Genomic DNA, 18,415 nt, shown 5'->3' on the forward strand with positions numbered 1-18,415 from the left:
ATTTAGTTATTTTCAAGATCATTATTTAAAGAAAAATTAAACACTTGAATATACCACCCAAACGAGTTTTATTTATATATACGACTAGTTTCGAAAATTTACAGATGTTTTCATCTTCTGGTAAAAATTGAAACTAGAAGATGAAAACGTATATAAAAATAAAACTCATTGAAGTGGTATACTCCAGTGTTTAAATTAAAAAAAAAATCAACATGTCATTCCACAAAGTTAATGCCGTATCAATAAATAATATATTTTCAAGTTCGTTACATTTTGCGTGTGTCCAAATACTAGTTCACAAATCTGGGTTTCTCCGCTTAGGAATTATTTTACATTTTTGACATCCCAACATATCTCGACACCTAAATTAAAAATTCGGTAAGATGATGCACATATTCACACATCTTGCATCGATGCACACATCTTGCATACATCTAAATAAAGGGTCTGCTTAGTAAAAGTTGTTAATGAATGATTCACTACTCTCGAAAATTTTATGTACTACTATTTTTAACTAAAATAACCCATGATTTTAAGGACTCCAACGTTGTCTTGTTTATATAGACTTTTGTTATTTATTATGCGGATTGCAAAAAAATAATAGAAGACAGCACCTAAACCATTCTCGTTCTTCAACTTCCCAAGAATACAATCCTCAGACGTAAGTTTTCATACGACGTATGATATTGATGTTAAATGTATCGAAACACGTATCACTTCAGGTTTTCTAATACATAGTTGTACTTATAAAGTTAAATTTATATATAAACTTTATGCGAATCCTAATTTTTTGAAGGGATATTGTATTCCATTTATTAAATTTTGTTTGTGGGAATATTTCATGAAAAATATATAAATAATATTTACTGCCACCATATTTCTCAAAGCCATACGAACATATTGTAAATTGAAATGGGTTCTCGATACGCCGTTAAGTTATGATTTTATCGATGGTTAATAAGCTGTTTTTTCATAAATCATGTAAAAATTAAATAAAATTAGATAAACCCTTATCCGCACCCCAATGGTGCATAGGGCACTCCGTCATATAAACGCAGTGTTATCTTGATCGTTTACACATGAAGGAAAGGTGATCAGCCCTCCGCTTCAGGTACCAGTCCAGGGTAATATTGAATAAATATGACAGTGAAAAAATCACTTATATTTATTTTACCACCCTTGGGAATCGAACCCGGGACCTCCAGAACGGTAGCCGAGCGTGCTGACCATTACACTACGGAGGCGGACATAATAATAATAATAATAAAATATTTGATAAAATAGTGTTATAAAGATGTTAATGTCCCAAAAAGTACCTAAATAAAACCGTTAGTCAATTAATGGAATTCTTTAAGCAGCTTGAATGAGAACGATAAGTATAAGGCAGAAACACTCGATTTAAAAAAAGATATAAATAAAGTATTTATGAAATAAAACTCATATTTTTATGGGATGGAAGAGATTTATGAAATAAATCTGTAACATTACAAATAAAAGTTTTTTTTTACTTTTTAAAAATATAAACTGAGATGGTTCTACATTTGATTGCCTGCAGGCAGATGAAAGAAAAGGCAGGAAGGAAGTTATGAAATACATACACCACGATGAAAACCCTTAAAAACTTTTCAAATCTTTCTAAAAATTTCTTTTAGAAACCGCCTTAAAATTGCGATATCAGTTTTTCTAAATATTTTTATTTTTATTTCAACAAATAATATTTTGCTGCTATAAATACTGATATTTCAATTTGGACAAATAAATATTGATATTGAAAATGAAACAAGGAAAGTTAACAAGGCTAATTAGGTAGCATTGGTTGGTTAAAATAATCACTTAATATGCTGTGAACCATTCACCATTCTATCCGTAACTTAAAACCATGTTACTAAAATTTCAAAAGCATTTTACTGAATGTATTTTTAAATGCCCACCTTTGTAGTATTAGCTACAAGGATTAGGAAGTCAAGCTATTGTGCTGGAGGTTCCGGGTTCTATTCCTACAGGATTGAAAATAAACATGAGTAATTTTTCAATCCAATATTTATTTAATAATATCCTGGAACGGTATTTAAAGAGCAGGGTTGATAACCTTGCCTTCATGTAAGTACGATCAAGATAACACTGCGTTAATACAATGCAGTGCTCTATGCACAATTGGGTGCAGATAATGATACGAAAAGAGTATTATTTTAACTGCAGGAACTATAAACTGAACTGAGATGTTACATCGAGGAAAATATAATTATTTTTAGTAAATTTAGAAAAAAACGATAAGGCTTTCGGGAATAATAGATGCAGTTTTCTTTGCACTATTGGGTGCAGATAAAGATTAACAAAAAGGATTATATATTAACTTTATGGAATATTTAGTGAACTGACTTGTATAACATCGAAAAATAGTGATTATTATTTTTATTTTTGTAAAATACGTAAAGAACGATAGTACTTTCGTAAAAAACCTAATATTAATCTCTTGGGAAATGGATCAAAATGTGAAAAAAGTTTAATTCAGACATAAAAATCATTCAAATGAAATAGCTTCTAGAATTAAAAAGAAAATACTGTTATAATTAGTTTTGTAAAACTCTTCTAATTCCATTTGGGAGTAAGTTTAAAACAGGTGGATAAAATAAGATAACAAGTGTTGCTTCTCGCATTATCTCAAGAAAGTGGCGCTTTTCAGCGAATTTTCAGGCGATTACTTCATAAAACATTATGTTTGTAAGAACGACGCGATCCGCGAGGTAAATATTTGCGGAGCTTATGGCTCTAAGAAATTAATATAATAGTTAATCAAATTCAACTATGAACGAACCTGGCGTAATTTCGGAGGGTATTATGAAAAGAGGCACAAAATAAAAGCTGCCGGGTCTGGGAAGGCTTAAGGGTGAGGGGTGTAGAAATATTCACCCAGTTGGGTTCGACAGGTTGTACATTCGAGAAAGAATAATTACGACAGATGAAATGAGGCTCCATCCAATAAAGGGTAACTCAATCGGTTCGAAATCAATATAACTAAAAGCATGAGCTTTAAGAACGGAATTTATGCACATGAAAAAGAGTGGCGAAAGTGTAAAGTATTTAATGAAATGGAGAAAGAAATGAACACACAGTATTAATTACCAGCAATTAATGAATACATAAATGAAATCATGAAATGCCTTATTACATTTCAATTTATAACATTATACAGCAATAATAAATATCGAAGAATACAAAAAACACAACCATTGTCAAATATTGACATTAAAATGTATGTTTGTAGTAGATATTAAGAATTTTATATCTTGAAAAAAAACAGTAAAATTATCTGTAGTCTTAAAAATGGGTTATTAAATACGTATTTATGTTTTAAAATTGTTGGATACTTAATAAATTTAAAGACACTTTGCACTGCAAAAAACGAATTCCGTATCGTAAAATATTTTTTTTTGGTAATACATTATAAAACAATAAAAAAATTTGATACTTTGAAGTGTTAAAATCGAATTCCATGCTATGATTTTGGATTATTTATTCTATTTTATTTATTAATTTTAAGTTTTTTATTGACTAAAAGTATATCCTGTATCTTGTGAATTGACAATATTATATTGTAAGATACATATTTGATATAATAAACAACATTTGAACTCAATTTATTATAAAAAAAAAGTTATTGGAGCAATGCAATACAACAAGATTCAACCACTAAATTTATTATCGATGATTTTTTGTGTAGATTATAAAATTGATTGACGACAAAAATTACGTGAACCTACAGAACAAATTGTGAATACTTTTTTAATAAAAAAATAGGATATTTGTCTAGTACTTACTTGTTGCTTGAGGAGTGCAGCGGTATCTCCTGCTGGTGGACCAAGGCCGCTGAGTTCAGTGTCTTTCCTGATAACCCACTCGATCAGTTCCCTCAGGGATAACAGGAGCGCAGACCAGTGCTCCGCGTTACTTTCAAGACGGTTTCTGAAAAAAAAGGAACAGTTATTTTACTACTCCAACTTCTGTGCTCCTGGTAGTATTAAGCAGATAGTAAATAAATAAAAACGAAATGAAAAATATATATGTTCCTTCTTTTTTTAATAAATTTCGACAAATTTCACGTCTAAAGACTGCTCCAACACATATAGAATTAATAGTGAATTTTTGTTCGTGAGAACCATAAGTTTATTTTTTTCAAATAAAGTATTTTACCTTTTCCTATCGTTTCAAGAATATAAATTATTAATACGAAGCCTTATATATGAAAAAAAATAATTAAAAAATATATATTAAAATACATTTTCAAAATTAAGCAATAGACAAGCGACACCGCCCATAAAAAAAGAGATTGAATTATTTTGTCGTGTATAATAAATAAACATTTTTGTATGTTAATGTGAGATCAAAACGTGAACGTAAATGAGACATAATATGTATGTATACTACGTACTCATTGATCAAATGATGTCCGATTGAAAATAACAGACTGAACATTTACCAACATAAAATAAACATCCCGCTTCAAAAAAACGCCAATTAATGAAGTTGTTACACAGCAGATACCGATTTTGCAGAATTACGATATTTATAAAATATCAAACTAAATAATGAAGCAGTACGCGAAGAAAACAATGCCGGGCTTTGGAAGGGTTGGGGGGAAAAATTAATTTAATTAAGGCTTGGGAGAGTGACGATATTTAAATTTTGACAAAATATTGAATTCATTGTTGTTCCCTGCTCGATTTGCATATTAAAAGATAGCTAGCGGCGCCATCTGTGGGAGGAATATCAAATTTTCCGGTCACCTCTCACCCCTAATGTTCCGCTAAAACAAAAACTTATCAACTGAACCTTTTTGCGACAGGCGCAATTTATTATTTAAACATCCCCACAGTTTAAAGTTACTTTGCTGACAAAAACGGACGTTTATTGAGTTTGGTTATAGCACTTTTTTATAACAGTGACGGAAGTTAAAATATTTTGAATGCGTTTATCTCGAACTGTGCCCAATTTCGTGTTTTATTACGCCGATATTTTGTCGTCATCTCATTACCGAAATCATCTTTGCTGTTCGGTTTTTCTGATTCATGTTATCATGTTTATTTAACTACCGAAAGAAAAAAAGTAATGTGTAAAATATAATTTTATTTGAAGTACAAACTTTGTGATTTTCCATTTTATAATTTAAATGTAACTTTGTTTTAAAATCACTATAAACGTTCACGTTCTTATACTGATTTAAATAAAAGATAAATTTTAATTATAGTATGTAAAATAAATGAAGGATTTTTTTCTTGAAGATGTTAATGAATATACAGGTTTTGCTTAATGAGGCGTTCACGAAAAAAACAATAATAATGTATCGTAGAAAATAAAAATAAAAAAGAATATTTCACCAACATTTGAAAGTAATTCGAAAGAAGTAGAAACGTGTTGATTAATATTTTTTTTATTGTTAAGTAATTATAAAATTTGGATGTTCATACACAGAATACTCAGACATAATGTAATATGTTTTTAAATAGGATTGTGTTATCAGTAAATGAATTAGGATGTTTTATTTGATATTTTGTTAATACCGAGTTATAAATTATGATAAAGTCAAAATCACTGTAAATAAATGCATTAAAGATTCTTTATTTTTTTGTTCAATGCCCTAAATTTGAAACTTTATTTAAAAAATCCATTCCAACTAGTAAATTCATTAAAAAAAACGTCGTAAACGCAAAAGATTACGAAATTTTGAAAAAAATGCTGTAACTAAGTATATGACTAGTGTGAATTTATTTCTACGAAGGTACAATTTAATTAAAAATAAAACTCGTAAACCTTTTGCGATTGTAGATGTCGTCATATCACAAATACATTGAAAATGTAACGTAATAACCCGCAGCGGTAATGTATGTTACAAATTATTATTATTTACACCTTAGCGGCAACAATGCGATAAAATTTTCAAGCAAATGTTGATAAAGTAGGTTGTAAATTCCGATACAGCAGCCATATTTATAATAATAATGTTGTGCTATAAAACATCGCGAAATTGAAAATCGTTGTTGCAACAGCGCCGCCCACGGCCGACCGGAGAACTAAAGTAATGGCGTCGCTATCAGAAAAGGTGAAAAATGTTTTTGATAGTAATTCCGGCGCCTTATAAATACTGCAGAGAATTTTGTAAAAGCTTTGCGTACAAGGTTGATATAACGAAAATATGAACAGGGATTTAAGAAAAAAAGCTAATTCATACATGTTTTCCTTTATATTTAAAGATCAACAAAAACTCGGGTAGGTACTTTCAAGTGGGATTATCGAACAGGGATAAGGTAGTTAATTATTAAATTACATATTTTTCAGTACAGTAGAGTCTCGGTTATCCGACCTTCAGTTATCAGACCTTTTGAACTATCCAACCTTAAGCTGCGAAGTTAAAGTTTCGTAGTTCAATGCATTGTATGTGAGTATGTACCTACAAACATGTTTTATTACTTTGCCTAAGTGCATTTTGATGTATTAGTTCGTTATATTTAGTTATGTTACATTTACATTTAAAAAAAATTTCGATGTGCATATAAAATTAACACATTTTCAATGTCGTTTTTAACCTTGCCGCAGCGGGTTTAGGTCGGATAATCGAGACTTTACTGTACCACAAATATAAATATTTTGCAGAAAAAAATTGAGTTCAGGACAGAAGCAGCACTTGCCTTTTTAATAAGATGAGACAAACATTATGCCATGGCGATCTAAACCTGAAGATTGTTTGGCCACAATTGATCAAATGCTACATAGGTCAGTGTTGTTATATGGAGTTACTTATGGAGTACAAGCTACTGCAACTGATCATCAGTGCCAGAAGAAGGCGGATCTCCTGGCTCCATAATATACATGAGTGGACAGGAGTACGGAACGTCTAGGACCTGTTTCAGACTGCTTATTTTTGAGGGACTTTTATGATTGTCAATGTCGACTCAACACGAAAAGTAATAAAAGAAAAGAGAGATAAAAACATTGGTTCACTATTTGAAACTAAGTATTCTGTTAGATGGATTATCGTTAAGATATACACAGTTGAATTATGCCCCGCGTTGGCGTATTAGTCCCGATTGAAAATAGGGTTCAACCAAAATTGGATTTTGACATTGATTTTCAGATCTTCAGAGTATCTTATTCTGATAATCTAGTGTCGGAAGTTTTTTTTTACTGGGATACAGGATTTAAGGTCAAAAGTTTTTTTTTTGATCTACTAAAAATCAATTACAATACATGTTATTTCCATATGGGATACTTTTAAAAGCGATATTAGTACTTAAATAACAAAGAAGTGAATATAATACACGGATAATGGATCCTTTGCCTATAAATGACAAACTACCTGTTAAAAGAATTTTCATTTATGAAAATAAAATATCTGCGCACACAATAAATTTCCTCTAATATTGTGACAACTGCTTTCGGAATATCACGAGACGCGTGACACATTTTTACGAGATATTCCTATGAAGATAATTTAGTATGGAAAGGCGGCCATATTTTACTAGTACACAGTAAGTTTTGGTTCACGTTTTGAATGTTATCTCGGGAAAGGTTCGTGTTTTGGACAACGCTATGCCCTTTGAATACTTTTACACAATATATACAATAAATAGCAGTGGCGATTGTCGAAAATAAAATGGAATATTAAGTAAACACACAAATTGTCAGAAATTAATTATTTCCACTTTTTTATGTCAATTAATAATAACTTAAGAAATAGCTCCTAATTGGAGATAATCCAGACTAACCATGATAGAAGAAAATCAACCATCACACAGATTGTAATCCAAGAAGAAGATACTAAGGTACTAGGGGTTGCTTCTATCTTGCACTAGATATTTAAAGTCTTCTACGTACCCAACGGTGATAGGGCACTGCATCGTTAAATACACGAAGGAAAGGTGATCAGCCTTCCGCTTCAGGTACAAGTCCAGGGTCATATTAAATAAATATTAGAACGATAAGTAAATAATATAAATATATTAATGCTTTTAAGGTTTTAAATATTTTTTAAACATACGGTAAAAATATTTGTAAGACATATACCCCGTTATCTTATGAAAACATCGCGTCTGGTACAATCAGTGGCGTGCACAGGAAATTAATTAAGGTAGGCAGTAGAGGTAGGTAGTAAGGTAAGCTGGTGCTACTTACTAGGGTAGGCAGTAGAGATAAGTAGTAAGGTAAGCTGGTACTACTTACAAGAGTTGACAGCAGAGATAGGTAGTAAGGTAAGCTGGTACTGCTTACTAGGGTAGGCCGTAGAGAAGGTAGTAAGGTAAGCTAGGTACTACTTAGTAAGGTAGGGTAGGTACTGCGTTTTTATGTCACGCGGGTAAGTAAGGATAGGCACTGCTTTTCTGCCTATATGGAATGCACGCCCCTGGATACAATGTACATATTTTGTGTACATGGTAAACCCCGCATGGTAAAGACGCTCCCCGTTACTGCGCATTAAAACGACTTTCCCTAAATGAAAACTGTCCATAAAAACTTTAAAACCACTTATTCTGTAAATTGATAAAACGAATATTAAAATCTTTTGGTTTAAAATCCTCCTTGATAAACCCGGGTGGCCATTGCACGCGGTGTACATTTTCAGCGGTTATCTGTTTTTCTGAGTTTTTCGCTATTTTGTTTCCAAACGCGGCCATGTTTGCATACGGCGTCAGATTTGGCGGGAGGCCATTTTGGATATTTGCACTTTTATTGCAAAATTAAACGTTGTTATGTTGAAACGTCCTCTTTTAGCGAAAAATGCGGCACAAGTAATATTTTTAAAACACGGTATAATAAAGAGAAAACCTAAATAAGTACTGTTGTGTATATGAGAGCTGTTATTATTAAAATTTGCATGTTCAACATAGGTAGGTGCATTTTTACTTCAAACTAAATACGTAGATATGTACATACCAACTTGAACAAGGTTTTCGTATGAATCATCTAGGTTCAGGGGTGAAGAACCTGCGGCCTATTGGCTACTCCGAAACGGCCTTTTGACTTGTGTCAATTAAAAAAACAGAATATCTTTATAAAGTAGAACTTCTCTTTTGATTCGTCACCTTTAATATTAGGGAAATATGGTAGATGGTTGAAATTCGAAAAAGGTCAGATTTTAATTAAACATAGAAAAACACGGATTCACAGTAAAATAAACAATATCTGAACCCAAAAATGACTATAATTTGTTCTCTGTATAAAAAAAAAACATTGCAATAAACCGCAATGCTTTTAATCTAGAAAACACAACATACAGTCATGTATATGTACTACATAAAAAAATAAATAGTTTCCCTACGTTTGTCTTCGCAAAATTCGAAAAGTAGTTGATGGATTATAAAATATACATATGTACGACGTTTTTTCAACAGTAAAAATTTGATTTGATTCGAAAACGTGTATTTTTTTCATAAAAGATCTTTTTCAATTGCGTTTCAATTAATTAACATTGTGAATTCAAAACGTTGGTTTAAAACGGAGTGTTAAGGTTTTCATCACTCTAGCCTAATGTTAAATCAGATAACTGAATGTAGTATTAAGGATGAACGCTGTTGAAATGCGCTCCCTCAGACGAATGTGTGGAAAATCATTGTATCACAGAATTAAAAACGACGATATAAGAAAGGAATGTAAGGCTGAACGAGGAATAATTGAAAAGATTAGGAAGAGTTCTTTGCGGTGGTATGGACATGTGGAGCGAATGGATAACGAGAGAATGACTAAGAAAATATATGTGGCGAATGTGAGAAGGAAAACAGAACGTGGACGACCGAAAAAGACTTGGCACGATCAGATCAACCAGAACCTAAAATCTGGCGGTGTCAAAAGTCTGCGTAATTGGAGGGCATGTATGACTAGATGTATGGATGTGAAGGAGGCGAGGAGTGTATGTCGGGACAGAAGAGTGTGGCGTTCCATCCTCTCTGCCTACCCCTGCGGGGAAACAGCGTGATGGTAGTAGTAGTAGTAGTAGTATTAAGGAATGAAAAGATTGCCCACCCCAAATATTTAAAAAAAAATTAAGATATTGGTTTCAACGAATAGTACCGCTAAAATACAGTTTCAATAGGCGTTTTATTTTCATTTCTGAAAAATATCTGATTCTTATTATACACATTTAACTTTTAAGAAAACCGAAAAGGTTTATTTTTTAAACAAAGCATCAAACAGTGGAAGTGTTAGGATCAGACAACGAACCCAATTTAAAATATAATCTGGAACACCAAAAAGCACAGGCCACAAAAAAAACAGTTCTTGAATAGCTGAAGACGGTAAAAACATTTTTTGTCTACGGACCCCAAAACACCAATTAAAACGAGCCTTGTATTCAATGCTCAGCACGTGCATCAAACGACGTAATAAACGCGGCCCATGTTCGCGCCGATAGTGTTCAAAAACGGTACAAATTTTGGCGGGCCCATAAATCTGCAAACTCGCCACGTGTTGTCTATGGTCTAGCGTCTACCCCTTCTGTGGGCGGGTGTCTATGGTTAGTCGTTTTGCGGGGTGGAAAAGTTTCAATATGGCTGTTGAAACTCTAACCATTATTATTTCACGTTGGTTTCGTAACATCATTATTAGAACTGTCAACGAGAGGAGAGTAATAAAACGTATATTTAACAAAAAATTAATTTAAAATATATATAAATTGCTATAATATAAAAGCGATGGTCGTTATTATTATTTTTTTTCTTAAAATAGTTTGATTTTCCAAGAAACGAAAAAGGTATTTCTAATTTTTGCTCAGAAAACATGATTTTTCAGTCATAATTTTCAGATTTTTTATAGTACCATCTTCATAATGTAGAGGTTACCGCGTTTAGCTACCATGCTAGAAGTTCTGGGTTCGATTTTCATGGTATTTTATTTCATTCAATATTGATTTTATATTGCTCTGTACTGGGTACCTGGAGAGTAAATTAATAATCATTTCTTTAATGTTTTCTGCAGATACTTTGTGGCACATTTTATAAACATTATAAAATTAATTAACTTTGTTTTCACCACTTTTTTTCAATTATACAATTTAACTTACCGGTATCGACAAGAACCTTGTCATCATCGGGGTTTGTTTTAATTAAAAAAAAAAACATTAAAATACTCTCACCAAAAACTTCCACACACTCCGTAAAAATCCTAAATGTTATTTTTATTTTTCATTGCATAGCAACCCCAAATAACAACTAATGGAATCACCCAAAAAACAGTATGAAGTTGTGAACGCATACGTAAAGTGGAGAACACACAAAAACCTACGGTGCAGAAATAATAAAAAAAATAGGTTGGTTAAATTGTATAAAAAAAGTGGTGAAAACAAAGTTAATTAATTGTATAAAATTAATGATCAATTTAACATTGCGTCAATCCATGGAGACCTTTGCACCATTGGGGGCGTGTGGGGGTAAGAAGAACAATTTGGACACGTGTTTCTATTTTCTAAAAATTTGTACCGTAAGTTTTGTGATATAACATATGGTAGTAAATCAATCACATAATATTTCGTATAAAACGTGATATAAGGTAAGTGTCTATAATACTGACCTAGTTTTTGTCTTAAGCCGGTCCATATTTTTTAAATATTTATTTAATATTAAAACGGCTTGATAATTTTTTAAATTTATTTTTATTTTTTAATGGGATAGTTTTATCCTTACAAAGTTAAAAAAATAATAGTCAAAAGTCAAGTGCATATATTAAAATCCACGCAATAAACAGTTAAAGGCTTTGTATTCAATACTGACCTATTCGAAATGGATTATTTCATAATACTGACCGCTGTTGCCCCTATTACTGACTATGAGTGAAAAAGACAACTAAATTCATATTTTAATATATTTTACCATATGTAAACTGGAGTAAGATATAAGTATTTGTAATGGAAATAAATTTAAAAGTAAGTACTTATGTGACAATTTATTATTTATTAAAAAAAAAACATATTGGTTAAACAAAATGTATTGTTAATGTATTTTTTTAAGCTCACTATAAATTAATAATTCTGGAATGGAATAATTTCCTCTAGCATTTAGTCACACCGGTTCTGGAATTGTTTTTATGATTCCTTCTGAAGTATACTATATAGTATCCTGTTTTTCTGGCACTTCCAGTTCAGGCATACCACGACCTTGATCAAAGCGGAACCATCCTTTTTGGGATTTATTACAATTCCTAAAAAATTCCCCTTCCTACTTTACAATACAGGACTCATTTTATTTTAGTTTTTACGAGGAAGATTTTTTGAAGACCCTTGGTGATTTTCAGTTTTTTTTCTTCTTTTCTGCCACTTTATCTTCTGGCACACAGAGACTGCTTAATCTTTCCTGTCCAGAGTAAAAAAAAACAATCCGCGGGTTCCGAAGGGGGTACTGGCAATACCCCAAGTAAAATGCTAAAAATACAGGTTTTTCACAAATTCAACTAATGTCAAAATGTTTATCATGCTATTGTTATTCTATTTTTTCCATTTAAATTTGAATTTTCTGCAATAAACAATAATTTTCAAAAAAACATAGTTGTGAAGAAGTTCTCTGCGAAATGACATTCAATTCCGCCCAATGTTTAAACATCACTGGACACTAGGCGCTTCGGCCGGAAACGATGCAAGCGAGAGGGGGTGAGGAGAGAAAGAGAGAGAGAGAAGCATACTACTCGGTACATACTAGCGGGTTTCTAATTTGTCGTATATTATGGTGAAAAAAAAAAACAAAGAATGGTAAAAAAATCAGAAAAAGCGAGAAACAATACAAAAATGACATTACGTTGTATGAACAGTTTGGACTTGGGTTTGGGAATATCTGTCCATCTGTAGCCTGATTTGGAAGTGAACAAATTTTCTTCATTTCTACTGTTGTCTACCATATGTACGGGCTTGACGCTGTTAGAGTCAGATTCATCAAGTTCTTGGATTATATAGTTATCTGAGTCGGCGTCGGAAACATTATCTTTATTTTCTAACCCTAAATGGAATTCATCATCACTTATATACATACATCAGTGTCCGTATAGCTCAGAAGTTGCTCAATCATATCATTTGTCAATTATTTTCCACTCATTGTTAGGGTAAAGTAAATATTAAAATTATGACAATTTAATTAGTGTAAAAAGGTAGATATTTATAAAATAAATATGAAAATGCAATTGCACCAAGAAATTTCAGTAGATAATTTAAATTAATAATAATTCTTATTAGAAACGAAAAAAAACACTCTGTATTTGCCAAATAACGCTTGCGTAACGAGAACACGATTCACACGCGTGCAAATTTGGGAATCTACCGCCGATGGTTAAACTGTGGAGATAGATACAGCGCTAGTAAAGAAATTGATATCCCCTTCGGAACGGGACAGTTAAACGCTGTTAGAACATTTAAGATCGTGGGATTTGGAGGTTTACAAGGAGTAACCTCATTTGGGTGTGCAACATTAGAGCATGATGGTAGTGTGCCTGATATGTATATACATATATATATATATATATATATATATATATATATATATATATATATATATATATATATATATATATATATATATATATATATATATATATATATATATATATATATATATATATATATATATATATATATATATATATATATATATATATATATTTATATTTATATTCTACTAACCCTTATCCGCACCCGATGGTGCACTGCATCTGCACTGATGTTGTATTGACGCAGTGTTATCTCGATGGTTACTTACATGAAGGCAAGGTGATCACTCATGCGAGTATAGTGGAATCAGTTTATGTTTGATAATAAACAAAGTTTTTTTTGTTGATATTATGTTAAAAAAGAAAAAATAAATTGTATTTTAACATAAGAAAAATCACAAAAAGATGGCTCAGAACGAAACTCCTTTTCTGAAATAGTATGTGTTTATAATACTGATCTAGATTCGTTTCTATTACTGACCGCTGAAACTATTTATTATAATTATAAAACCAAGCAAAAATATATAGGTCAGAATTAGGCCCCCATAATCCAAAAACTGTATGCTATCCAAAGCACGCAAGAAATTTACGTATTTAAGAATTTTCACAAATTTATGTAAACTTTAAAAATGCTCTCGTCTTACTCATTACTGACCTATAGGTCAGTAAAGGAAACTAATGAAATTTCGGGTGAATGTAATACTGACAACTTTTATTTTATAAATGTATTGTATCAATCATATGGTTATTTCACAAATACTTTGTTTTTTGTAAATTCAATACACTAAACTAACTAACACATATAAAATATTAGTAAATATCAATCATATAAAAATAATACACCTTTAAAATAAAACTTGAAAGATTAGGCTTGTCTGTTAAGGATTTTCCGTGTGCGCGCGCTACTTGCCAGATGTCCAAACTTTAACTGATATTTCAAATATGAAAAATCAAAATATTGACTGTAAAACATTGTCATCACATAACACAAGCATGGCTGCAGTGTTGGTAATATTAAAAATTAGTAATAATTGAACCAGTGTCTTATTATCTGTTGTTTCTTTGAAATAGGTCAGCAATAGGGGCTAGGTCAGTTTTATAGACACTTACCTTATTTCAAATATTCTTATTGTTGTGTATAAAAATAACATTAATTATTAATATTGCAATTATTGAATAATTGTTTATATCTATATCTTGAAAGAAACACATTTTGAAGGAAAACATCATGTGTTGGAAATGAGCTACATATGAATACTTAAAAGCACGCCATTATTGCTGAAACTCCAACGTCACAATCTATTTCATATCTGGTACGAATTTCATTGGACAGTGGCGCCATCTGCTAAGGTGATAAACCACCAAACGTAGTAAGGAATTGAAAATGTCGCAGACGCAGCTCGTTCAAAATGAAATCTACAAAAGTGGAATTTCTCGAGGTGAAGAGACCTCTTAATGACGTATAAAGTATAAAGCTTTTATGAAATCACTCAACCGAATTCCGCTTCAAGAATCTCTTAATACCCTCAATTCGGAACATCAAAGCAGATTTTCATATCGTTGTCTTTCGAGTTAATGATGCCGACACATCGCTGAAAGCAAAACAGCTAATTCCAAAACGCCGGGAGTAAGTAATCATTCGTTATTCGATAGTCAACCATAATATTTCGACACCATTAACTCGACACAAATTTTGAATAGTTATAATCTAAAACGGGTGCGGTATACCAAAATAATATTATTCATAATGTACATTTCACGATGTAGCATAAAAACAGAGAAAAATAAAACGAGCCAAATTAAATCAGAATATTTAAGGAGTTTATTCCGAATCGGATTCGTACTTAAAATACAGAATAAATATTTACATCTCCATAAAATTTTCTTTATTGTAAAGATAGAGAGAAAAGAATTTGGAGTGGAATCATTACTTCGTGGAACGTAAACCACGATTTTTTTTACTTTAAGATTTTAAAATAATAAAGAATCTGAAGTAATTTATTCCGAATACAATACAGAATACTGATAATTATATATATATATATATATATATATATATATATATATATATATATATATATATATATATATATATATATATATATATATATATATATATATATATATATATATATATATATATATATATATATATATATATATATATATATATATATATATATATATATATATATATATATATATATATATATATATATATATATATATATATATATATATATATATATATATATATATATATATATATATATATATATCGTATCACGCTGATATATATATATATATATATATATCAGCGTGATACGATAAGTAGAAAAAACGAGGTAAAAAAATCTTTATTCTTTCTTTTTCCATATTGAAAAAATATATACTTAAATACAAAGGTGTTATTTTGTTCGACAATTATATAAAACCAATCTTCAGTGATGAAAAAAGCTTATTGAAATATTTAGCTTATTATTTTTTTTACTGTAGTAAATTAATATTCTTACAGTAAAAAAACGTAGAAATAACAGATATATTGACATATTCTTGTTTAATTAAGAAAACAAACATAAAACGAAATGTATTTTCGAAGTTTCGAGGACCATTATTGTACCAGAAATGATATCCGCACCCTTCAAAGTTATGATGCATAAAAAGCGTGCACTAACAAGACTCGTTACATTGACAAATAACTCCATTTTTCATACTAACAACCTTTATTATTCGACGTAGTTATCTCTTCATATTTCCAAATTCCGCAAACCCTTCGAAACCACCCAGTTGGACCATTTGTAATAATTTGTTTTGCATATGAAAAGCTCAAATGGTAGCCGTGATTTCGCTCGGACTACAAAGTGTTAATAAAAGCATTTACGTTTTCATTGCCATCTGAATTGCCAATTATGTTCGACGGTAATATCTCGTGAATGGATGCCTTATTTATGCGAGATTTTTATTGACGTCGTACATTGTTTATTACAGTCATGGAGCTATGGATTAATAAAATCAAAAAGGATTCGAGGATGTAAATTAATTCATCGTTGGATAGACGTATTTCATAATGCTAATTAAAATGCCGTTATTTCCTACTTGTAGAATATTATAATTCAAAATTAAAATAAAATATTTTTAATCACACACGCAATAGGCTTTTGCCGAAGGCTATATGAAAGTATTGTTAATTGAAGACTTACTTTTAAAATACCACTATTTCTACCACTATTCATATGCCTAAACCATCTAAACACACTTTTCTTAATTTTATTTATACAGCTTATCTCATCCTTGCATTATTTTCTTATATCACCATTCGAACATCTATCACGTAACACAATCAACATATTGTTTTTATTTAATACAAAAAACTATTATTATAAGTAATATTGTATTAACGAAAATAACAATTCTAATTCCAAAATGCAACACCAAGCAATTTCAGCAAAACTTCAAATATCTATATATATTTGGCAATCAAACATTTCAATAAACTCCCTAAAGAAATAAAAAAAAAATACATGACATAAAAATACTTAAGAAAAAAATTAAAGCTCTATACATTTAAATCTTGAAAAAATATACAAAAAAAACTATTATATCTTTTATCATATAACATTAAACCACGAGTGTAAGTTCCTCTCCAAGCACAAGAGCACAGTCTCTTTTTTGGAGAGGCACAGCGAATCAAAATATAAAAGTTCTCCATATGTATAAATGATTCAAATGTATTATGTTATAAATAAAAATGTAAATATATTAAATGAATAAAAAAAAGTTAGTATTTTTCTTGCGTTTATTCTACAACGACACGAAGGCGGACGCATTCTTAGCTGTTTGATTTTTGCTTAGATAAAATAATGCCAACATAACGAAAAAATAGTCTTACGCAGAGTAAGGTTTAGTTTAACGTAAATAGAAGATTCCCATAAATTCAAATAATACTTGAAAGAGAAATTAATTTAATGTGCAATCAAAATTATAAATCATGAATTCAATATCACTATCAAATTTCGAAGTTTTGAAATGACATTAAATTTTATATTGAAACACGTATTACGACAGATTTTAATAAAAACTAATATTAAAGTAAACACACATTTAATTAAAAAAAATCTTACGTGGTTGTCAATCATGGCTAGAAAGGTGAATGTTACACTGTGTATAAGGTGATCACTTAAACCAGGCAATGATAGGTGGTAAAGCCTGCAAATGCCTAGACTTCTAAGTATTTTTTACATCTATATATGAGATATCAATAAAAAATCTTGATTCAAATAGTTTTGTGAACTCATAAATCGTATACGGTGTTTAAAAATGATGCGGAATGCATCGAAACACGTATCACAATAGATTTTAAGAAATAGTTGTTTTTACTAATAAAACTTAAATATTATAGAAAAAAAGAAAGATTTTACTACAAAGTGACTGCCAAACCAATCAATATATTTTTTAAAAATTTAATATTTAAAAAAAAATAGATAAACCTGTAAAGCTTTGAATTTTTAAACTGCAAATTGGAGAGTAAAGATATAAAAGGAAAATGTGAAAAACGCATAATTTTTTTTTGTATCTCATGTCTTATTTGCTTGTTGTACGTATACAAACTGTTATATTGTGTGATTATATATATATTTAAAAATATTTTTTAATGTAATATTGAGGAGTTTGAACATTCAGGAGATCTGTTTTGATGCAGTGCCTAGAATGGTCAGGCCTACAAAACAGTACATAATATTACTTCTACAAGTTGCATAAAAAAATCCACAAAAGAAAGTCACGTCCAAATAAGGTATTTCTCTTTTGCGTTGAAGTCTTGTTCGGGAAGGCACAAGGGGAAATCCCGAAAGTTGAATTGAAATGTCAAGTGGTTCAGAGGACAAGGGTCGCCTTAATAGTCCACAAAGAACGTCAATTCTCCTCTTCTGTGTTACAAAACCTGCAAAGGATACGAGAGACAGTG

General features: G+C 30.5%; 1 protein-coding gene across 9 annotated transcripts in view; it reads right to left on the reverse strand.

The window, feature by feature from the left end:
• Positions 1-18,415, reverse strand: part of Dys (Dystrophin) — a 762,481-nt gene that overhangs the window by 163,070 nt on the left and 580,996 nt on the right. For all 9 annotated transcript variants that reach the window (XM_088278115.1, XM_088278116.1, XM_088278111.1 and 6 more), the window contains one exon: positions 3,819-3,963. In XM_088278115.1, coding sequence (XP_088134241.1) covers positions 3,819-3,963 — 145 coding nt within the window. The remainder of the gene's footprint in view (positions 1-3,818; positions 3,964-18,415) is intronic.

The sequence above is a fragment of the Brachycentrus maculatus genome, unplaced genomic scaffold (assembly GCF_059751285.1).
Source record: "Brachycentrus maculatus isolate JH-2025_06_01 unplaced genomic scaffold, ASM5975128v1 h1tg000055l, whole genome shotgun sequence".
NCBI classification, from domain to species: Eukaryota; Metazoa; Arthropoda; class Insecta; order Trichoptera; family Brachycentridae; genus Brachycentrus; species Brachycentrus maculatus.